General features: G+C 49.4%; 1 protein-coding gene across 7 annotated transcripts in view; it reads right to left on the reverse strand.

The window, feature by feature from the left end:
• Nucleotides 1–24,575, reverse strand: part of LOC140393937 (sphingomyelin phosphodiesterase 2-like) — a 99,910-nt gene that overhangs the window by 23,247 nt on the left and 52,088 nt on the right. For all 7 annotated transcript variants that reach the window (XM_072480593.1, XM_072480598.1, XM_072480597.1 and 4 more), the window contains exons 5-9: nt 17,701–17,777; nt 12,796–12,889; nt 11,683–11,772; nt 11,066–11,148; nt 10,851–10,983 (exon numbers count right to left, since the gene is read on the reverse strand). In XM_072480593.1, the coding sequence (XP_072336694.1) occupies nt 10,851–10,983; nt 11,066–11,148; nt 11,683–11,772; nt 12,796–12,889; nt 17,701–17,777 (477 nt within the window). The remainder of the gene's footprint in view (nt 1–10,850; nt 10,984–11,065; nt 11,149–11,682; nt 11,773–12,795; nt 12,890–17,700; nt 17,778–24,575) is intronic.

A 24,575-nucleotide genomic window follows, 5' to 3' on the forward strand; every position in this document is an offset into this window, starting at 1 on the left:
AACCTGGGACCTCAGCGCCGCGGTCCCCGTGCTAACCACTGCGCCACATGCCGCCCTCACCAGTGTGATTCCTGTCAGGCGCAGCAAACCTTGCCACCCACGGCTCACCTGCATCCATGGACGAGGTTACATGTCGATTTTGCAGGCCCTTTCCTAGAGCCTGCAAAATGTTCCTGATACTTGTTGCCGCCCACTCCAGGGTTGGATGTTCAGGAGATGGGGACGGCAATCACAGCAGCCACCATTCACACTCTGCACCGCATCTTCACTATCCACAGCCCCCCTCCACCGAGGTCGTGGTTTACCGGGAGGAATTTCAGCTCTTTGTCAAAACAAACAGCATTCACCACATTTGAACAACCCCTTACCAGCCGGATTAGCAGAAAGATAGCAGTTCAGATGTTCAAGTCTGCAATGAAGAAACATCTGACAGACTGTTAGGCCTCAAGTTGGCCAACTTCCTTCTCTCGTATAATACTGCTCCCCCATACCGCCATGGGAATCACGCCGGCAGAGTTACTAACGGGTCATCGCCTCCGAACTCGATTGCACCTCTTTTGCCTCAATTTGGCAGGGTGGGCGGAATTCTGGCAGGCCTCACAAAAGAAGCAGCACAATTCGGTAGAAGGAAAAAGGTCATTTGAAATTGGCGACCTGGTCTTTGTAAGAAGCTTTGCATCTGGCCCACTGTGGTTACCTGGCGGAATTGTGGCAAAGTCTGATCCAGTCTTATACATGGTGGACTTGCAAGGCAGACGAGTGTGGAAGCACGTTGACCATGTAAGGAACCGAGGGAACCGGGGAGATCCGTACAGGTCCCGACGATGGCCCCTGAGGGAGCTGGAGAGGGGTGGGGCACCCCCGAGCTTTGGTCAAGTCCCCTTTAAGGTGAGACTTCCGGTGGCGACCATGGTGTGATTGGTCACACATTCGGCAGCTCTCTCTTGAGGCTGTTTTTTTGGACCTTTTCCCTGTTTGTAGGATGGATGTTTTGCAGGAACAAGGTGTGGGGTGACCGGAGGAAAGTTTGACTCCACTGGTGGGGCTGGTGGATGGAGCCACGAACCAGAGTGGGTTGAGAAGAAGGGAGCAGTTGGAGCAAGAGAATCTTCATGCAACACAGGTCAAGATGGCGGAGGGTAAAGGGTCTGCCTTGCCTGCCCAATGGCTGACGGAGCAACTGGTGGACATTTTAAATGAAAAGTTTAGCCGACAGAGGAGGGAGGTCCAGGAGGACCTCACTTAAGATGGTAGAACCGTTAAAAGCGGGAATTGACCGTGTGGATCAGAGGCTGGAGTGCCAGGGCCAGGCTATTCAGGAAGTGGGGGAGCACGAGGAGCAGCTCGCCTCATTGGCGGCCGAAATAGGTGTGATGCAGGAGACCCAGAAGTGGTTAAAGAAAAAGGTGGAGGACTTGGAGAAGCACTCCCGGAGGCAGAACACAAGAATCATAAGGATGCCTGAAGGCATTGAGGGAGCGGACACTGGCACGGATGTGGCCACGATGTTGGAGACCTGGATGGGGGATGGTGGCCTTTGACCGGCCCCTGGAGGTCGACCGAGCGCCATGGGCGCTAATGAGGAAGCCACAGGCAATGGTGGTGAGTCTTCACCGGTTCCTTGACGAGGAGAACAAATGGGCGAGGCAGATGAGGAGTTGCACCTGAGAGGGGATTGAGCTTCACGTATATCAGGACCTGGGCGCGAACCTGGCAAAGAGGAGGGCCGGGTTTAATCGGGTGAAGTTTGGGATGTTGTACCCGGCTCCACTCTGGGTGACTTTTAATAGCCGAGAACATTATTTTGGAACACCAGAGGAAGCGATGGAGATTTTAAGAGACAATGGACTGTCAGGTGAAGGAGGACATTGAACTGTGGAGGAGGTGTGAAGAGATTGGTGCTTTTTCTGATGGAGTCTTCCTATATTTTTCTGTTTGTCGGTTGTTGGAGAACTTTTCTCCTTCGAGATGTTTTGTTGCGATTGAGGGCGAGTGCACCTTTTAAAAAATCTTGTTGCATTGTTGTTTGTGAGGTGTGCGAGCGGGGGGAGAGGGGAATCAGCGGGGGTACGAGGCTTAGGCGCTTTGGGCGGGGGCTGCCAGGCTAGCTGGGCGGGCTAGATAACGTGAGAGCAGGTGGTTAGTGTATTAGAGAGGGTAGGGTAGCTGTTTTGTTCAAGGGAAGGGGGGGGGGAAAGGGGGCTGCTGGCAAAGGTGTTGTTGCTGGTGTGTAGCATGGGATGGAGTGGTGACGGTGGACATCTGAGGGAGGGCTTGGAGGGCCTCGTGGCATGGGCCGGGGGCTGGCCTAAGAAGGAACCTGGTTGGTCACATGGAATGTGAGGGGGCTGAATGGGCCAGTTAAACGGCCGCATGTTTTCGCGCACTGAGGAGCTTGAAGGCGGATGTGGCCTTTTTACAAGAAACACATATATACATTTGAAGATTGAGGATCAGATAAGGTTGGGTAGGGCAAGTCTTCCATTCGGATTTGGACATGAAGACGCAGGGGGTGGCGGTGCTGGTAAATAAACGTGCGACGTGGGGAATATAGTAGCAGATTCGTGGGGGGGGGGGAGAGGTTTGTGATGGTGAGCGGGAAGTTGGAGGAGGTGCCAGTAGTTCTAGTTAATGTTTATGCCCCAAATTGCGATGATGTGGAGTTTATGAGGCGAGTGCTGGGGAAGATCCCGGACCTGGACTTGCACCGGTTGATTATCGGGGGGTTCTTGAACACGGTCATTGATCCAGGGTTAGACCGGTCGAGCCAGAGGTCAGGGAGGGTGAAGGCAGTGGCGAAGGAGCTGAAGGGATTCATGGAGCGAACGGGGGGGTGGACCCATGGAGGTTTGGGAGACCGAGGGCAAAGGAATTTTCGTACTTCTCCCATGTGCACAGCGTATACTCTCAGACTGATCTTTTTGTAGTGGGTAAGACGTTATTGGTGAGGGGTGATCAACTTGGGGTACTCGGCGATCATGGTTTCAGACCACGCACCGCATTGGGTGGACTGGAGGCTCGACATAGGGTTGTTAGCGGATGAGGAGGTATGTGAGCAGGTGAGGGCTGCTATTCAGGGGTATGTGGAACTAAATGATACAGGTGAGGTCTCAGCCGCCACACTGTGGGAGGCACTCAAGGAAGTGATTGGGGGGGGGGGGGGGGGGGAGTTCATATCGATCCGGGCACATAGGGCGAAGATGGAGCAAGCAGAGATGGCAAGGTTGGTGGACGTGATTCTGTGGCTGGACAGGAGGTACTCGGAGGCCCGGGAGGCAGGATTGTTGAAGGAGAGGTAGAAGCTTCAGATGGAGTTCGGACTGGTGTCCATGGGGAAGGCAGTAGGGCCGTTGTGGAGAGCCAGATGGGTAGTGTATGAATACGGGGAGAAAGCTAGTAGGATGCTGGCCCACCAATCAGGAAGCAGGAGGTGGCGAGGGAGATTGGAAGGATGAAGGACGGTAAGGGTGGAGTGGTATTGGACCCAGTGGGGGTGAACGGGGTATTTGAGGAGTTTGACAGGAGGCCTTAAAAATCGGATCCCCCGACCGGGGGGACGGGTTGGAGTTCCCCAAGGTGGAGGACGGCCTGGTAGAGGAGCTGGGTGCACCCAATGGACTGGTGGAGGTGATGGAGGGTATGGGGGTGATGCAGGCAGGGAAGGCCCCGGGCCCAGATGGTTTTTAGTAGAATTTTATAAAACGTCTGTGGGTGACCTGGGGTTGGTGAGGGCATTCAATGAGGCAGGAGAGAAGGGGGAGCTCCCGCCCACGTTAATGAAGGCCTTAATATCTTTAATCTTGAAGAAGGGCAAGGATCGGAGCAGTGTGAGTCCTACCACCCAATATCACTGCTGAATGTAGATGTCAAGTTGCTGGCAAAGATCTTGGCCTCGCGGATTGGGGACCGTGTGCCGGGGGTGATAGGGGAAGATCAGACAGGGTTTGTAAAGGGGAGGCATCTGTCAGCTAACATTAGGCCTCTGTTGAACATTATAATGATGACCTCGGAGGGAGGGAATGTGGAGGTGGTGGTCGCTATGGAAGCGGAGAAGGCCTTTGATCGGGTGGAATTGGGATATTTGTGTGAGGTACTGAGGCGGTTTGGGTTCGGGCACGGGTTTGTGGATTGGGTCGGTTTTTGTATGAGGCGCAGGCAGTGTGTGTAAGGACGAACTGGGTGAGTGTGGGGCATTGCAGGTTGCATCGTGGGACAAGGCAGGGATGCCCACTCTCCCCATTGCTCTTTGCCTTGGCGATAGAGTCACTGGCAATGGCGCTTACAGCATCAAGGGGTTGGAAAGGGATTGTGCGGAGAGTGTCAGAGCATAGGATCTTGCTACATGCAGATGATCTGTTGCTCTATATATTGAACCCATTGGAAAGTATTGGAGGGATCATGGACATTTTGGTGGGTATAAGTTAAACATGGGGAAGAGTGAGGTCTTTCCAATCCAGGAAAGGGCGCAGGATAGGAGGTTGGGCAAGCTGCCATTTAAGGTAGTGGGAGCGAGTTTCAAGTATCAGGGCATTCAGGTGGCACGGGGATGGGAGCGATGACATAAATTGAATTTGGCACGACTGGTGGAGTAAATGAAGGGTGACTTTAAAAGGTAGGACATGCTCACGCTGTCAATGGCGGGGTGGGTGCAGTCCGTGAAGATGACGGTACTCCTAAGGTTTCTTTTTGTGTCCAGAACTTCCCAATTTTTATTTCAAAGGCCTTCTTTAGGAAGATTAATGCATTGATCTCAGGGTTTATGTGGGTGGGGAAAGCCCCACAGATGAAGAAGGTGCTGCTGGAGTGGGGTCGTGTTGGGGGAGGGGGGGCCGGGCCTTGCCAAATTTAATGAATTATTATTGGGCAGCAAATATAGTCAAGGAAAGGAAGTGGTAGTGGGGAAGGGGTCGGTATGGGAGCAGATGGAGGCAGCCTCGTGTAAGGGCACTAGCTTGGGAGCACTGTTGACGGCATCTCTGCCGTTCTCGCCGGCCAGGTTCGGTAGTGGTGGCAGCCCTAAGGGCGTGGGGACAGTGGCGGCAGCACCTGAGGCTGGAGGGGGCCTCGGTTTGGGCTCCGATTTGTGGGAATCACAGGTTTGTTCCGGAGACGCTGGACGCGGGGTTCCGGGGGTGGTGGTGGGTGGGGATTCATGGGGGAGGGGGGGGGGGGCAGCTTCCTGAGCTTGGAAGGATGGGTAGAGGAGAATGAGCTGCCCAGCGGGAATGGGTTCCGCTACTTACAGGTGCAGGACTATGTGAGGAAACAGGTGCCATCCTTTCCTGATCTGCCACCCCCAGAGTTGTAGGACAAAGTGGAGTTGAAAGCCGGGTTTGGTGAGGGCAGGGTGTCGGAGATCTATAAAGAATTAATGGACTGGGAGGGAGGTAAGTGGAAGTGGGAGGGAGAGCTGGGAAGGGGGTTGGAGGCTGGCTTATCGGAGGAGGCTCTGAGAAGGGTGAATGCGTCCTCTTCGTGAGCTAGGCTCTGCCTCATTCAATTTAAAGTAGTCCACAGGACGCATATGACAGTGGCCAGAATGTTTTTGAGGGGGTGGAGGATAGGTGTGGCGATGCACGGGGGGGGCCCGCGAACGATATCCACCTCTTCTGGGCCTGACCAAAGCTGGAGGGATTTTGGCAGGGGATCGCTGTGCGATGTCTGAGGTGCTGAGCATGATGGTGGTCCCGAGTCCAGAATTGGCAATATTCTGGAGTGTCGGAAGACCTGGGAGTGAGAGAGGCCGACGTTTTGACCTTTGTCTCTCTGGTAACCCGGAGTCGGATCCTGTTGGAACGGAGGGACTCGGAGCCACTGAAACCGGGTGTTTGGGCGAGCGATTCTCGCGGAATTCCTTAGGATATTCAAAAAATCAAGTTCGCCTTGAGAGGGTCGGTGGAGGGGTTTCCCCAGAGATGGAAACAGTTTATCTCGGCTTCTTCCAGGATAGTTAAGTCATCGGGGGGAGGTTAGGGTTTGACATATAAATGCATTTTTTAAAAAAAGATCCCTATAAGGTGCAATCGCTCGCGGTCCACGTGCATGAGCATGCGAACCCTGACCAACGGGGGAAAAGCGCAGGGACTGGGCAGTGTGGAATGGGAGTCGTAGAGTGAAGATGTGTTTCAGAGACCTCTGTGTCTGTGTATACTTAGCCTTTCCCTTGTTCTTAATAAACTCCTTTTGGTTATCCAAGAAACCTCTGCAGTATTGCCTCAAACCACCACGATGAGGCAAGGTTAATCCCCCATTTCCAGAAGTAAAGTCCCACCGCTGCAGCGATGAATAAAGAACGCATAAAGCTCCATTTATGTAGCACCTTTCATGACCATAGAAAGTCCATGAAAGGAGTTAGTTCTATACATTATATCGGAATGAGTTTAATAGCGCTAGCATTGGTTTGATCACTTCCAGTAGTTCCTGAAGGGGTTAAAAATTATTGACTGCAACTATATAATATATACTTGTGAGGTTACTAGACTAGCAGTCTGACAGCTGTAGAGACACTGGACAATGGGCCTCTTTAATGGCACATGAGAGGGCCGTAACCACGCATCACTGCTGTCCAGATAACAGCTTAAAAGGCAAATGGGTTCAGAGGAGGGCAGTAACTCACTCTGCGGGGAGTCAGATACTCAAGGGCTTTAGACTGTGTGTAGTGATAGTGTAGCTCTGTGTACATGCCTTTGTATCCATTGGATGTTGTAATAAGGCAAGCATAGATTTTCTGTAATTGGTCAATCCTACTGTGGGAAACTGATGGAGCAATTGAGACACAATTAGTTAGGATTGGATCTTGATTATCTTCAAATAAGTGTAAAACTTTAACTGGTATATGGTAATTTCTTGTAATTGAATCTGAAGTAATAATAATCTTTATTATTGTCACAAGTAGGCTTACATTAACACTGCAATGAAGTTACTGTGAAAAGCCCCTAGTCGTCACACTCCAGAGTCTGTTCGGGTACATGGAGGGAGAATTCAGAATGTCCAATTCATCTAACAAGCACGTCATGTGGGAGGAAGCCGGAGCACCTGGAGGAAACCCACGCAGACACGGGAGCATGGTAGCACTGTGGTTAGCACAGTTGTTTCACAGCTCCAGGGTCCCAAGTTCGATTTCCGGCTTGGGTCACTGTTCTCCCCATGTGTGCGTGGGTTTCCTCCGGGTGCTACGGTTCCCTCCCACAGTCCAAAGATGTGCAGGTTAGGTGGGTTGGCTATGCAAAATTGCCCTTAGTGTTCAAAAAATGGTTCGGTGAGCATGGTGGCGCAGTGGGTTAGCCCTGCAGCCTCATGGCGCCGAGGTCCCAGGTTCAATCCCGCCTCTGGCATGTTTGCGTGGGTGTTGCCCCCACAACCCAAAGATGTGCAGTCTAGGTGGATAGGCCACGTTAAATTGCCCCTTAATTGGAAAAAATGAATTGGGTACACTAAATTTATTTTTAAAAAGTTTAAGTGGGGTTACGGGAATAGGGTGAAGGTGCCGGGATAGGGTGGAGGTGTGGGCTTAGATAGGGTGCTCTTTCTAAGGGCCGGTGCAGACTTGATGGGCCGAATGGCCTTCTTCTGCACTGTAAATTCAATGATTCTGTGATTTTATGACTCTGCACAGACAGTGATCCGAGCCGGGAATCGAACCTGGGTCCCTGTCTAATGTTGTGAAGCAACAGTGCTAACCACTGTGCTAAGTATAACTGTCTGTGTAATCCTTGAATCAGGGCTCTCCGGCCATTAGTGGGGAACTGGGGTCCGTGCTAAAGCTTGATATAAAGGCCTTGTTTGAACCTCCAAGAATCTTCATCTAATTTTCTCGAGAGCGAAGTATGCTCTAGCCGAACAGCTGTATTTTCCCTCCCTAACAATCCCAAAGAGAAACACGGCAGGTACTTTGAATCCTGCAAAGTTCCACAAACAGCAATGTTTTAGTGCTCTTGGTGAGGGGGTAAGTATTGGCCTGGACACTGGGAAAAGGTCCTTGCCCTTCATGAAAGTGGACCAAATGGGCCTGGGTTAACCTCGGTCTCATCCAAAAGTCAGCGCCTTTTAACACTGCAGCAATCCTGCCTGACTGCACTGAAGTGTCAGCCTAGATTGTGCAGCCTAGAGCGGGGTTTGTACACATAGTCCTATGTCCTATGTCTCAGGAGGTGACAGTGCCATTAACTGGGCCATGGCTGACAAACGTCTGTCTATTGGCCCTTTTTGCTGCCAGACCTGTCGGTTCCTTCTAGCTGATTTGTACTCGAAGGATGGAAAAAGAGTACAGGCCCGAATGATGCCGTGAATACCACTTTGTATCTACCTGTGCAAAAATCTTGATCCAAACAGGTCGAGAGAAGGAATCCTTCTAATTAAATCCCAAAGTGCTGTATCTGAACCCAATCTTTTACCACTGTGTCTGACTGCAGCCAAACAGTCCACGTTAACCAGTATTGAAACAATACATTCCAATGTGTAATGCAGAGCAGTTATAGGGCAGCAAAAAATACCAAAAATACTGCAGAGTCTGAAACAAGAAAAATAGAGAATGCTGGATATACTCATCAAATGTTAAAACAAGGAAAGCTGTTCCCATTTCAGGCAAAGCTCTTGATCAACATTTTGAAACATCAGCATCTTTTTCCTTTCCTCATTACAGATTCTATCTGATCTTCAGAGTGTTTCATTTTCTGCTCTCTGTGCTGCACTGTGTGCAGAACAAGAAGCAGCTTCCGATCTGCTGCTGGCAAAGAGCCATTTTATGTGATGGTGCAGGAAGATGCTAAATAAATAAAAATAAACGAGCTCAACCACCTGACAGGATGAACGGCCACAAATAAATTATCCGTCGCTATAACATGACAAAGGATCGACCCCTACAGTCACAACACCGAAGATCCATCTCACCATTCAGGAATGCAGCAAGCTGAGCAAGGGAGAGAACAGTTCTCTCAACAATATCCTTCAGTAATAACCCCCCCCCCCCGTTTATAAAGTCAGTGTGCAATCCTCTATACCCTTCTCAATTCAGCATCATTCACCAGCTGCCAATCAGGAATTTTCCTGGTTCCCAAGTTTTTGGAGTCAGGGACGTTCGATGACTCTGAGAATGGCAGAATGTGTGAGCCGTGACTGAGTGGGCCGCATTCGTACCTCAGAGCCAACAGTGCGAGCGTGTGAATCTCACTCGAGTAAGTTCGAACGCTTACAGCACAGGAAGAGATTGTTCAGCCTATCATGTCCATACCCGCCAACCACAACAACTGGTCCCACTGTAACTGTGCAAAATGTCATCGCTTCAAGTTAATTTACTTTTAAAGGCCACGATTGAACCTGCCTCACTAGGCTCCTAGACAGTGCATTCCAAATCCTAACCACTCACTGCATCAAGATACTTTCCCTCGTGCCGCTGTCGCTTCTTATGCCAATCTCCATAAAATATTGTCCTCTGGTGCTCGACTCTTCCACGAATGGGAACAGTTTCTCTCTGTCTAGACCACTCGTGATTTTGAACACCTCTATCAAATTTCCTTGAAACCTTCCTTATGCTACAGCCCCAGCTACGACAGTCTTGAGCACATCAACTCAGGGAGTTGCCGTAGTCACAGATGACCATAGGCTGCTTTCCCCTTTCAGAGGGAGAGCTGACTGGTGGTGATTTAACCTGAGGATCACCACACATCAGGCGAGGGACAAAGTTGAGAAGGTGGGGCCTTCGTGAATAACCTCAGCCGGTTTGGGAATTGAACCCACGCTGCTGGCCTAGTTCGGCATCACGTGCCAACTGTCCAGCCAACTGAGCTAAACTGGCCCCACTCCGGGACTGCTATACAGTTGGATCCACTGTCTTTGGTGTCAAACTGAGGTCGCATAAGTCCATAGACGGAGGACCAGAAATAGGCCAGTCGACCCATCGGGTCTGAACATAGAACATACAGTGCAGAAGGAGGCCATTCGGCCCATCGAGTCTGCACCGACTCACTTAAGGCCTCATTTCCACCCAACCCCCCCTAACCCAATAACCCCTCCTAACCTTTTTGGACACTAAGCGCAATTTAGCATGGCCAATCCACTTAACCTGCACGTCTTTGGACTGTGGGAGGTAACCGGAGCACCCGGAGGAAACCCACGCAGACACGGGGAGAACGTGCAAACAACACACCAATGACCAGTGACCCAGGGCTGGGATCGAACCTGAGACCTCGGCACTGTAAGGCAGCAGTGCTAACCACTGCACCACCGTACTGCTCTAGCCTTGAACATATTTAACGACCCAGCCTCTACAGTTCTCCACAATAAAGAAATTAAAGGGAGCCCCGCCCGATGTTTGTCACTCAAATGACAGATTAAAAACAGATTATCTGGTCACTGTATCATTTTTCTTAATGGGAGCTTGCTGTGCACAAATTCTCTGCTGTATTCCTCACAGGGGAGGAAGTGGCATAATGATATTGTCACTGCACGAGTAAACCAGAAACCCAGAGCAATGATCTGAAGACCCAGGTTCAAGTCCCACCACTGCAGGTGGTGAAATTTGAATTCAATAAAAATCTGGAATGCATCTGTCGATTGTCATAAAAACCCATCTGGTTCACTAATGTCCTTTAGGGGCGGAAATCTCTCATCCTTACCTGGTCTGGCCGACATGTGACTCCAGACCCATAGCAATATGGTTGACTCTTAACTGCCCCCTCAAGGGCAATTAAGAATGGACAATAAATGCTGGTGCAGCCTGCGATGCCCACACCCCATGAACAAATTTTTAAAAATCACAACTGTCATACTTGAAGGAACTCCTCCCTGACTTTAGTGGAATTCTGAGACATGAAAGACACCATCGGGTCCTGCAGTTTCCGTCCAAAGCCTACCTCAAATTTTTCAGTCTCTATGAATGAGTCCTTCATCCCTGTGTAGCATTGAAGGAGCCTGTTCCCCAAGTCACATGGATGCATGTTCAAATCTCCACCCAGGACTGTGACATCTGCCGTTTTGCCCGTGTGCCTGGTGGACAAAGGAGAAGTAGTGAGTTCTGAAAGGGCTCCTTGGGCAAGCATCAGCGGCGTGGGATTCGCAAACATCTTACCGTATAAATTGTCCCAGCTCCCAGGCTTGCAGCAGACGGTGGGGGAGGTAATCATCCTTTTCCCTGCAGTACTCCGCGTGAAGCTGCTCGACAGGAGGTGAGAAGCAGAGGAAATTGCCAAGAGCAAAATATCTTCAAACAAAAAAAACCTGTACTTTGGAGGGATGATGTGAGAAAGTGACTGAGGGAAGGAGAGAGGGAGAGGGAGTGAGAGAGAGAGATGTGGGGGGGATGTGGGGAGGGAGAACTGGAAGAAGAGGCAAAGGGGAGGGACAGTCGGGGAAGGAGCAAGGGTGGGGGATGTGGGAGAACAGCAGAGAATTTGTGTCGGTGGAGAGAAGGCAAGAGGGAAACCTGGGGGGGGGGGGGGGGGGGGGTGGTGAGAGAGGGCTGTGGTGCAGAGGGAGGAGAAGCAGAGAAGGGGCAGTGGGGTAGTGGGGGGAACAGAGACGCAGTGAGTGGCAGAAGGAATGAAAGAGTAGATGCAAGAGAAGTCAGTGGGAGGTAGATACAGGGACAGACACACATAGGTAGAGGGTTGTGGTTTTGTGTATGTAAGAGTTATGTTGCCATTTCCACCAACGCACAGCCAGCCTGAATTTGCAGCTACTACTTACGTGCGTGACATAGACGTGAACGACGAGATCTTTTATGTTCAGAATAACTAAGCCGACAGATTTCCCGCCGAACCAGTCACCATGGTGAAACTAGAAAACAGCAGGATTATACATTATTTTTCTTTCAGAGCAAAGTTAAATGCCTTGCGTTGTCTCTGTACACCGGAGATGAACAAACAGAAGCCGAGGCCCTGCTCTCTCTGGATTACAGTGCAGGTGACATCCCAAGGAACAGAGCATTGCTCCAAATCCCAATGAGTAACTCCATTGATAGATTCTAGGTTCTGAAACTTTGCTCTGCGGAGGACACTGAGTTTCTTTCATTTTGCCTTTTGCTGTTACTCAGATAGTGGATAGCCAGTTGTTTCCTTTTGTCTTTTTAATTCTAATTACTGTTAATAATAAAAGGTTACTCGTGTTCAATGTTACAAACCCGGTGGCTGTGGGCAATCTAACTCAACCAAAGACACGGATATTAATATAAAATCTAATTTCACTGGTGTTACGACTCTGGGTCAAGTGGGGTTGGAATTGACCGCGCACCGGCCAAGGGCGTTACCACACCTGAGCCTGTTGACCAAGGGCTCATTGTGTGACTCTGGGTGGTGAGCCTGGGTAGGTCTCTCTCTCTCGAGATATTGCCAGGCCTGCTGAGCATTTCCAGCGCTTTCTGTTTTTAATTCAGATTTTCAGCATCTGCAATATTTTGATTTTGTGGACCTTTTGAGCGACCGGAGATCATTGGCTCAAATCATAAAGTCTTAGGTTCTTCTCAAAATATAGAGACACCCCCCAATAGGAAATCACCGGGCAGGGATCTGGAGTGTGATCTCAGGACAATTTCATCCTCCCCCTATTGTAGTTAGTTATTTTAGCCCTATTATCATCCAGACCAAAATCCGCACAGACCAGGGACCGTATCTGGGATCTTCATGGTTGTACTTCTTTGTTACTTACTGCCTTCGTCAGCTGAGTCATCAGGGAGCTTTGCAAACCAAGTGTTAAAGTGCATCAGATAAACAGGAAGGACTAACCAAAAAGCATGATTCTATTGATTAGGAGCTTGCTTCTGATTTGACTATGAGACTCTTGCCCCAAATGCATCTACTGTACCTTATAAGGGTAGCCATTCAGGGAGTAGCGGTAGAGGAAGGAGTCAGTTATTCTGTATCTGGCGAAGACACACAGTCCACTTCCTATAGCCCCGCTGAAAGAGAGTCAGTAAAACACATTCACAGTGGTTTAAGGTCAGCGGTTGGACAGAGACATCTATATCAGCTTCTGAACTAAAGTGTCCTCACTTCTGGTGTATATAAAAAAGCACACAAAGGAACAAAAATCACCATTCAGTCTTTCCACAGCATCTTGCCAAGACATCAATGCACCACATTGCAACTATCATTCTCATGTCAGGGACGTTTCACGCCGCCTGCTGCCCGTCAACGAGAAATGTGAAGTGATCAGAAAAGTCCCGAGGACTTCCGGTGGCGGCTATGAAGGAGTAAGTCGCACATTTCGTGGCTCCCGCTCTGGTCGGACTTTTGGACCTTTCCCCCCCCCGACTTTCTTCCGGTTTTAAACTGTAAATTCGAAGGCTGAGGCAATTGGGCACCGTTTCCACGTATCGGTTTATGGAGAAAAGAACCAAAGGTGCACGAAAAGGCAGAAGACAGCATGGCCGAGGACCGGACCCCTGGTGTGTCGGCCCAGCGATCAACGGAGCAGTTGATGCAGGTCATCCAGAATGGCTTTGCCAAGCAGAAACGGGACTGCCTGGACCCGATTAAAGAGTCGTTTGATCGGCTGGAACACAGATTGGACGCCCAGGATCGGGCGATCCAGAAGGTTTAGAAGATGCTGGCTGAGCAGGAGGAGCATCAAACTGCAGTGGAGCTGGAGATGGGGATGTTGAGGGACCAGCAAAACAAGCTTCTGGAGAAGGTGGAGGATCTAGAGAATACAAAATGATCAGGGGGTTGGATAGGGTGGACAGTGAGAGCCTTCTCCCGCGGGTGGAAATGGCTGGCACGAGGGGACATAACTTTAAACTGAGGGGTAATAGATATAGGACAGAGGTCAGAGGTAGGTTCTTTACGCAAAGAGTAGTGAGGCCGTGGAATGCCCTACCTGCTACAGTAGTGAACTCGCCAACATTGAGGGCATTTAAAAGTTTATTGGATAAACATATGGATGATAATGGCATAGTGTAGGTTAGATGGCTTTTGTTTCGGTGCAACATCGTGGGCCGAAGGGCCTGTACTGCGCTGTATTGTTCTATGTTCTATAATAGGTCCCGTCGGCAGAACTTAAGAATTGTCGGGCTCCCGGAGGGGTCTGAGGGAGCTGATGCTGGGGCATACATAGCAGGTATGTTTGAGAAGCTGCTGGGGGAGGCGGCATTCTCCCGACCCCTTGGAGGTGGACAGGGCGTACAGAGCGTTTGCGAGGAAGCTGCGAACGGGGGACCCTCCGAGGGCAAAGGTGGTGAGATTCCACAGGTTCCAGGCCAAGGAATGTATTCTTCAGGGGGCCAAGCGAACGCGGAGCTGTCAGTGGGACAACAGGTATCCTGCAGGTTTACAAGGACCTGAGTGTGGAGGTGGCCAGGAAAAAGGGCAGGTTTCAAACAAATTAAGTCAGTCTTCTTCAAGAAACAGGTGAAGTTTGGACTGCAGTATCCGGCTCGTCTCTGGGTCACATATGAGGACCAGCATCATTATTTTGAGTCGCCCGAAGACGCGCTGGACTTTGCGAAAACAAAAGGACTGGTGGTGGGCTGAGGACTTTTGAACTTTGATGCAACTTGTTAGCTTATATTGTTTTTTTTTTCTCTCTTCTGTTTTGTGAGTTCTGTTTAAGAAGGGCGGAAAAAAAGTTTTCCGTTTTCGGGTTTTCTTTCGGGTGAATGTTGGCAATGCTTTTTGCTTTGGTGTGCACTTTTGTGGGATGGAGACGTGCTTGTTTAGGTTTCGGAGTTTTTCTTTCAGTTGGGTGATTGTGTGGGGATCGTTAGATGAGGGAATTTGTTTCTATGAGCGGCGGAAGGGGAGTGAGGGAACAATAGGTGGGAGACTATTTGGCGCTGGGGGTGGGAGCCACTTTGCCCCCCAACTAGGCTGATCACCTGGAATGTTCGATGGTTAAATGGGGCGGTTAAGAGGGCACGTGTGTTCGCACACCGGAGGGGACTGAAGGCGGACGTGGTAATGTTGCAGGAGACGCACCTTCAAGTAGTGGACGAGGTTAGATTGAGGAATGGCTGGGTCAGTCAGGTCTTCCACTCGGGGCTGGACATAAAGGCTAGAGGGGTTGCGATCTTGATTAATAAGCGGATGGTATTTGAGGTGGGTAGAATAGTTTCGGATGTGGGGAGGGTCGATATATTATGGTTAGCGGTAAGCTGGAGGAGATGAAGGTAGTGCTGGTTAATGTGTATGCGCCAAATTGGGATGACGTGGAATTCATAAATAGGATGTGATTCACTTTGGAAGGAATAACAGGAATGCGGAATATTTGGCTAATGGTAAAGTTCTTGGAAGTGTGGATGAGCAGAGGGATCTAGGTGTCCATGTACATAGATCCCTGAAAGTTGCCACCCAGGTTGATAGGGTTGTGAAGAAGGCCTATGGAGTGTTGGCCTTTATTGGTAGAGGGATTGAGTTCCGGAGTCAGGAGGTCATGTTGCAGCTGTACAAAACTCTGGTACGGCCGCATTTGGAGAGTATTGCGTACAGTTCTGGTCACCGCATTATAGGAAGGACGTGGAGGCTTTGGAGCGGGTGCAGAGGAGATTTACCAGGATCTTGCCTGGTATGGAGGGAAAATCTTATGAGGAAAGGCTGATGGACTTGAGGTTGTTTTCGTTGCAGAGAAGAAGGTTAAGAGGAGACTTAATAGAGGCATACAAAATGATCAGGGGGTTAGGTAGGGTGGACAGTGAGAGCCTTCTCCCGCGGATGGAAATGGCTGGCACAAGGGGACATAGATTTAAACTGAGGGGTAATAGATATAGGACAGAGGTCAGGGGTAGGGTTCTTTACGCAAAGAGTGGTGAGGCCGTGGAATGCCCCTACCTGCAACAGTAGTGAACTCACCAACATTGAGGGCATTTAAAAGTTTATTGGATAAGCATATGGATGATAATGGCATAGTTATTGGATAAGCATATGGATGATAATGGCATAGTGTAGGTTAGATGGCTTTTGTTTCGGTGCAACATCGTGGGCCGAAGGGCCTGTACTGCGCTGTATCGTTCTATGTTCTATGTTGGGGAAGATACATAACCTGGACTTGCACAAGCTGGTCATGGGAGGGGACTTTAATAGTTATTGATCCCAGCCTGGATCGGTCATGCTCGAAAACGGGCAGGGTGCCAGCAATGGCAAAGGGACTGAAAGGGTTCATGGAGCAGATGGGGGGGGGGTGGATCCATGGAGATTTAGGCAGCCGAGGGTGAAGGAGTTCTCCTTCTACTCCCACGTGCATAAGGTATACTCTCAGATCAATTTCTTTATTCTGGGTAGAGCCTTGCTGGCAGGGGTGGTGGACACGGGATACTCGGCGATCACAATCTCAGACCATGCTCCACACTGGGTTGACCTACTGGTTAGTAAAGATAGCAATCAGCGCCCGCAATGGAGGTTAGATGTAGGGCTGTTGGCGGACGAAGCGGTGTGCGAGAGGCTGAGGAAATGCATACAAAATTACCTGCAGGTAAATGATACGGGGGAAGCCTCAGCAGCGGTGGTCTGGGAAGCGCTGAAGGCAGTGGTGAGAGGAGAGCTGATCTCGATCTGGGCTCACAGGGACATGGTTAGCTTTCTCTGTTTGGAGAAAATCAAGTTCGCCTTGAGAGGGTCAATGTTAGGGTTCACCCGGTGGCAACCGTTCGTCGACTTCTTTCCGGAAAATTTATCGGGGGGGGGGGTTAGGTTAGCATAGATTAGGGGGTTAATTAATGGTGGGACCTGTGGGGGAGGGAGGTGTTATTTGCACTATGTTTATATTCTCATGTACATTGTTTATATTACTGCTGTTACAATGCCAAAAGAATACCTCAATAAAATGTTCATTAAAAAAAAAAGTCCTGAGGAACTCTTAAAAAATGTATTTATTTTGGAACTCTATGGGACAGGAGGAGCAGGAGTCCAGTCTGCAAGGAGTCCATGGGTCTTCCCTGATCTCCAACTTCCACCAAACCCCTTGACCACCATGAACCCTGCCCACAGATTCCACAGCAGTGTCCTCCTGTCAGAAAAGTCCCACCTCTGCACACTTGAGTGAAGTTACCCAGGCAACCGATGGGATACCGAAGTCCTTTATTTAAATGTGGCCCTGCCACTGAGAGCAGCTGGGCATCCATCTCCTCGAACTCTCTGGGTGCACCGCCTGCTTTTGGGCTCCCAAGCACAGTTCTTACCTCGCTCCCCACTTTTAAAATCAGGCCACTGTCACACCCCTGACCAGTAATCTTAGCCTCTTCTTTCCTTAGTCACAATCAAGATGGTCACGGAAAATGAAAAGGGGTACAACATACTCCAAGTGTACAGAGTGCAATTTATTGGTGAACTGTACCCACTCTGTCAGAGAGAGGTATTGGCTCAACACCCTGCCCGATTACTCCTATTAGCAGGTCACACCCTCCTATTTATCTCCACCATGCTCTGTTATCCTGATACAAACAGAAAATGTTAGACATGCACATCAGGAGCTATAAACATATGAAAGGCGAGATGTTCGGCTGCATTTCCAGTATTTGTTACTACCCTTCCGGCAATACAACCCATTTCCCACAAATATCCACAATGAAGGCAAGTACTGAATGCTGAGACTTAATAAAAATAAGAAGTCACGGCTGGTTCAGACTAGTTCAATGAATTCCCTGCTCGTGCTTTGGGCCCATCTGATCATGTGCAGTGTATAATTTCCCAAGTTCTTCTGTCTCACTGTGCCTTTCAAAATACAGAAGACGTGCCTGCCTGTGACCCTCTTTGTAACAGGTATAATTGCATTCCTTACCTTCTGAAGTATACTGAATAGGGGTGACTGCTCATCAACTTGCTTTTCATGAAGTGATAATCCTCCTCACTCCACACCTGCAAAACAAAATAACATCCGGTCTTTTCGTTTTTGCTCTTTTGTTTTTGAAATGTCGGATTTGTTCATTTAGTGAGAAGGCCTGGAATTCCCTGTACATTCCAAAACACTTCACAGCCAATGAAGTGGAGTCACACGAGCAAAGCAGGACATACCAGCAGCAAATCTGCACGTATAAAGGCCCCACACACAGCAATGTGATAATGATCAGAAAATCTGGGGCTGGATTCTCCGCCCCACATTTCTTTTTTACCCCACAGCGTGATGCTCCGTTACGCCGGTCGGTCAATGCGGTTTCCCATTGTGGGGCAGCTCTATGCCTCGGAAAGCCCCGGGCTGCCCCACAAAAGCTTCAACCTCCTCCGATGTATTGAAAAAAATGTTCTTTCGAGTTATAAGTAACTCTCAAACTCGCTGGGTACACCACTCAGAAATGCACTCCACTCTTATATAGCGCTGACTTTGCCTTATTAAAACTGCACCCCTCTTCGCCAGCTCTGCTCGACGTCCTGGTAAATCCAGATGTTGCTTCAATCCCACCTCACGTCCCGGATCTCTTTGGCCCATTTCAGGACCTGCTCCTTCTTTTGGAAGCTATAAAATCAAACCATCACCGCCTATTGTGGCTCATTCACACACGGCCCCTGCCGGAGTGTCAGTGAACCCTATCCAGCTCAGGAGGGGACATCTGTTCATCTCTTCTCCCCCCCCCCCCCCCCCCCCCCCCACCACCACCACCACCACCACCACCTCAAAAGTGTCAGGCAATGGCCAGTTCCAACAAGAGAGAATCAACCATCTCCCCTTGATATTGAATCGCAATACTATTTCTGAATGCTCCAACTTCAACATACCGGAGTGTTAACATTGACCAGACAATTCGCATTATTAGTTAACTGGACCAGCCATGTCAATACTGTGGCTACAAAAGCAAGTCAGAGGCTGGGAATTCTGAGGTGAGTAACTTACCTCCTGACTCCCCAGTGTTTGTGCACCATTTACAAGGTCAGGAGTGATGGAATATTGTCCACTTGCCTGGATAAGTTCAGATCCAACAACACTCAACCCCACATTACATTGGAATACGGAGTAAAATTGTGAAATTTGCCAATGATATCAACCTTGGAGGAGTGGCAAACATAGAGGGTGATACAGATTGCCTGCAACAGGACATAGATAGGCTAACAAATTGTCATAAAAGTGCCAGGTAGATTTTAATACAGAGAAGTGTAAGCTGATGAATTTTGGCAGAGGGATTGGGAGAGGCAATACATACTTAGTGACAATTCTAAAGAGTGTGCAGGAACAGAGGAACCTTTGCTACATGTGCATTGATTTTTGAAGTTGGCAGGATGTATTGAGAAAGTGGTTCACAAAGCATATGGCATTTTGGGTTTCATAAATAGAGGCATCAAGTACAAAAGCAGGGAAGTTATTCTGAATCTATATAAAGCTCTGGTTAAGCCACAGCTAAAGTACCAGTTCTGGTGACCAAACCTTATGAAAGATGTGAAGTTCCTCAAGAGTGTGCAGTGGATATTTATCAGAATGGTTCCAGGGGTATGAGGCTTTAGATACAAGGTTAGGATAGGTTGGAAAATCTGGGGTTGGATTTCCAATGATGGCGATGGGGTGAGTGGTCGCACACAAGGTGGCTCTCACTTGACAACGTGGTTTTCGGCCCTCGTTACCCAGGTAACGGTCAAATTTATGGGAAGAAAGGGGAAGTAATTGAAGTTGGTTGGTTTCTCCCCCAGTGTGGGATGTCTGCAGGATATAACACCAGGCAGCAGTCGAGTAAAGACCCCACACCAGATTCAGATGTCCCTCGTGGGGAAGTGGAAGAATACATGGCAGAGCCCTCCGTGTCGCCAATGCCGCCCAATGGCAAATGGAAATATTGGTGGAATTTATTTTGGGGGAATTCCGGAAACAAAGGCAGTCGATGGCAGAGGATCTCTCCAAAGTGATGATAGTGGCACCCCATCGAGTAACTTTGGAGATGGTGAAACAGCGGTTGGAGGCAGAGGGTGCGACGATCCAGGAGGTGGTCGAGGCAGTCTCGACCACAGTGACTGCATTACCTCTTTGGAGGCTAAGGTAGCGTTGATGGCGGAGGCCTAAAAAGCTTTGAAGACCAAAGTGGATGACCAAGAGAATCGGTCCAGGCGTCAGAACCTGAGGATTGCATGGCAGGTACGAGTGCCACAGATTATGTGGTAAAGATGCTCTGTAGGTGAGTGGGAGAGGGGGTCTTTGTGAACCCTCCCGAGGTGGACCAAGCCCACCGGTCACTGCGTCAGAAGACACAATCTAGGGATCCGCCATGTGCGGTCATAATCCGTCTCCATAGATATTTGAAGAATGAGCGGATCCTAAAGTGGGCGAAGGCCACGCGTGCAAGTTATTGGGAGAAATACTCCATTTGAAGCTACCAAGATAACAGGGCAGAACTGGCAAAGCAACGAGCTGGGTTCAAAAAGGCCAAGATGCGTTCTACAAGAATAAGGGGCGGGATTCTCCGATTTTGAGACTAAGTGCTGATGCTGATGTGGGAACGGTGGCGTTTTACACCCGAAAAACCGGCAAAAAACCTCCACTGATCCCCTGTCTGGTGGGGCCTAGCAGGCACACAGCGTAGAGTTTTTCCCAGTACGTAAGGTTTTGGAAGAGAGATTGGGGTCAGAGGGTGTTTGGTATTTTCTGGTTGGTTTTTTTTTCTGGTTCTCAAGTGGGGCCACCTGGCTAGCGGTTATGCTGGTTAACGGAAGCAAAGTGAGGAGGGGCTGTGGCTGGATTCCGGCAGGCGGGGGGGGGGGTTCTGTTTTGTTTGTGGGGGGGGAAGGCCATAAGGCTAGGTGTTTTGGTTTGAGGTGTGGGGGTTGCTTGGCTGAGCTAGGAGGACTGATTTGTTCTGGTTCTGAAAGGAGGGGGAGGGCGTTTGGGAGGGGTGTCGGGTAGGAAGCCTCAGGTGGGGGGAGTCCGCAGACCCCCCGTCAGGCTGGTTATGTGGAACGTTAGGGGGTTAAATTGTCCTGTTAAAAGATCCTAGGTGTTTGCCCATTTGAAGAGTTTGAGCACAGAGGTAGTCTTCTTGCAGGGGATGCCTTTCAGGGTTCGGGATCAGATGAGGCTAAGGAAGGGATGGATGGGACAGGTAATCCACTCAAATTTTGATTCAAGAGGGGTGGCGATCTTAATTCACAGGAGGGTGGCTTTTACAGCAGCCAGAACTTGGACAGACCCCGGGGTGGTACATCATGGTGAGTGAGGTGTTGGTGGGTGCGCCGGTGGTTTTAGTGAACATATGTGCAGCAAATTGGGATGACGCAAACTTTATCAAGGTGTTGGCAGCCACCCCCGAACTTGACTCGCATCATTTGATAATGGGGGGAGGAGAGGAAGTTTTCCTTCTTCTCACACGCGCACCAGGTCTACTCCCAAATAGACTTCTTTGTGGTGGAGAAAGCGTTACTCCTGGGGGGAGCGGGGGCTGGGTACTCGGTGATTGTAATATCTGACCATGCTCCATATTATGTGCATGTGTGATTGGGGATGGGCCGATCCTAGCTCAGAGGTTAGACACGTCACTTCTTGCAGATAAGGGGTTTTGTGATAGGGTAGCTATGGCCATCGGGAACTACATAGGATTTAATCAGAATAGAGAGGTTTTGTTTTACACGTTCTGGGAAGTGTTGTCGGCGGTGGTCAGAGGGGAGGTAATCTCATACAATGCCCACAGGGATAAGGTTGGCAGGGCAGAAATACAGAGCTTGGGTGACACAATTTTGGAGATGGATCGGCAGTACTCCTACGGCGGAGTGAAAGAGGCTACAATAGAGTTTGTGCTTGAATCGACAGGGAAAGCAGTGAGCCAGTTTCGCCACTCGCGAGGAGCATTTTATGAGCATGTGGATAAGGCCAGCTGTCTATTAGCTCACCAGCTGAGGCAACAGGTGGCCGCACGGGAGATAGTCCAGGTTAAGGTTGAGGGGGGAGGGCTGGTTATTGCTTCAGACAAGATTAATGAAGCTTTTGAGGTTTTCTACTCAGAGAAGTCTGAGCTGCCGCAGGGTGCTTCAGGGATGGAGCGGTTTTTGGATGGGATAGACTTCCCGGTGGTGGAGAGGATGAAGAGGCAGGGATTAGAGGAACTGTTGGGTGGAAGTGGTTATGGATTTTATTGGTTCCATGCAATCGTGGAAGGCACTGGGGATGGACGACTATTCGGGTGGACTTTTACAAGTAGTTTGCGGCCTTGTTGGTGCCACATTTACTGGGGATGTCCAATGATTCTGTCGAGGGGGCTGCTGCCAGCCAAGTTTTTTTTTCTTGTTTTTCTTATAAATTTAGAATACCCAATTATTTTCTTTTCCAATTAAGGGACAATTTAGCATGGCCAATCCACCTAACTTGCACATCTTTTTCGGTTGCGGGGGTGAAACCCATGCAGACACGGAGAGAAAAGTATCTGCAGGTAAGGAACTTTGTTTGTGAAGAGCCGTCTTTGTTCCCCCAGTTGCTAAGGCCTACACTGATGGACAGGATGCTGTCTGGATTTGGATTTTGTTTATTGACACGTGAACCGAGGTACAGTGAAAAGTAATATTTTGTGAGCAGCTCAACGGATCATTAAGTACTTGAAAAGAAAAGAAAATACATAACAGAGCAACACAAGGTACACAATGTAACTACATAACACTGGCATCGGGTGAAGCATACAGGGGTGTAGTGTTTATCAGGTCAGTCCATCTCAGGATGAGATAGGGGAATGGAAGATTGCCAATATATATGGGAGGTTGTTGAAGACAGGGAAAGCATCATTAGAGGAGGTAAAGGGGAAGTGGGAAGAGGAACTGGGCCTGGGGTTAGAGGGAGGGAGGGATATAGAATATGATTTTGCATAGGGTGAATTCCACTGCTTCGTACACCAGGCTGAGCATGATACAGTTTAAAGTAGTTCATAGTTCACTTGACTTAAGCGGACATGACTGGGTACGCCCCCGGATTAGAGGACAGGTGTGGCCGTTGTTTTTTTTTAAATTTAGAGTAGCTAATTAGTTTTTTCAAATTAAGGGGCAATTTAGCATGGCCAATCCACCTACTCTGCACATCTTTGGGTTGTGGGGGTGAGACCCACGCAAACACGGGGAGAATGTGCAAACTGCACACGGACAGTGACCCAGAGCCGGGATCGAACTTGGGACCTCGGCGCCTTGAGGCCGCGATGCTAACCCACTGCGACACCGTGATGCCCTGTTTGGCCGTTGTTTGGGGGGGGGGGGGGGGGGGGCGGCGAAGCATTCACACATGTTCTGGTCCTGCCCCAAGCTGGTTGGGTTCTGGGTCTCGTTTTTTGAGACCATGTCGGAGATTGTGGAGGTTAGGCTGAAGACGTGTCCATTGGTGGCGATCTTTGGGGTATCGGACTCGCCAGACCTTCTTGAGGCGAGAACGGCTGATATCTTGGCTTTTGCCTCTCTGATAGCCCAGAGAAGGGTCCTGCTGGGATGGAGGTTGGCGGTGCCGCCTCCGGTCTTGGCATGGTTAGGGGGCTTGGCAGAGTTCCTGAGAATGTTCAAGGCCAGCAACTGTGCCTTTGTATGTGAGATTTTGGCAACGTTTGGAATAAAAATATATTTTTTAAAAAAGGAAAAGTTGGGTTTGTTGATATCGAGGGGAAATTTGATAGAGGTGTACAAGATTATTAAAGGCATATATAAGGTAGACATGGATAAATGTTTTCCATTAGCTCACTGTACAGGACTAGGAGACACAGATTTTGGGCAAGAGATGCAGGTGGGTTGTGAGTGGTAATGACCAGGAACTTACTGCCCATGAGGGTGGTGGATGTGGAGACGATCAATGATTTCAAAAGGAAATCGGCTGGGCAGTCGAAGGAAATAAATTGCAGGGCTACGGGGAGGGAGCAGGGGAGTGGCACTGACTGGATTGCTCCAGAAGGAGCTGCAGTGGATTTAATGGGCCGAATGGCCTCATTCAATGCCACAAATGACTCTACACTTTATGACCATCCAGGTCGAAGCAGCCTATTTGATTGGCACCCCACCACCAGAATGTACCACCTATAAGGTGCACTGCAGCAGCTTGCCAAGGCTCCTTCAACAGCACCTTCCAAAGCTGTGATCTCTACCAGCTAGAAGGACAGGGCAGCAGATAGCTGGGAACACCACCACCTGGAGGTTCCCCTCCGAGTCCCACATTATTCTGACTTGGAAGTATATCGCCGTTCCTTCACTGTTGTTGGATCAAAATCCTGGAACTCCCTCCCTAATAGTACAGTGGATGTAGCTACACCACATGGACTGCAGCAGTTCAACGCGGCAGTTCACCACCACCTTCTCAAGAGCAAATATGGGTACACAGTAAATGCTGGTCTAACCAATGACATGAACGTCCCATGAACGAATTTTTAAAAATGTTAATAGGCAGTATTGTAATTGGTTTCTACGGTGATGGAAAATCATTGTGATTGATTGCCACTGACGGTTGCTTGTTGAAATGTATGTAGTATGTGCAGGTGAGGACTGTACATATTTCACACTTTCATTTGCTCGAATGCTTCTTCGATGACAGCATTACACAAATACGCTAATCACTTCCCAAGCACCAAGTTCCCAGGTAAGTTGAGGTTCAGCTCTGACGCAAAGGGTACAATCCATGGGTCACATTTTGTAACTTAGCATCAGTTTTGCAGCTCTATGAAGGTTGATTCTCATTCATTAAAACTGATCACTCTGAATTTTCTGCCACTCATCCAGTCAGTCATTGTGCTG

This window comes from Scyliorhinus torazame, chromosome 17 (assembly GCF_047496885.1).
Source record: "Scyliorhinus torazame isolate Kashiwa2021f chromosome 17, sScyTor2.1, whole genome shotgun sequence".
Taxonomy (NCBI): domain Eukaryota; kingdom Metazoa; phylum Chordata; class Chondrichthyes; order Carcharhiniformes; family Scyliorhinidae; genus Scyliorhinus; species Scyliorhinus torazame.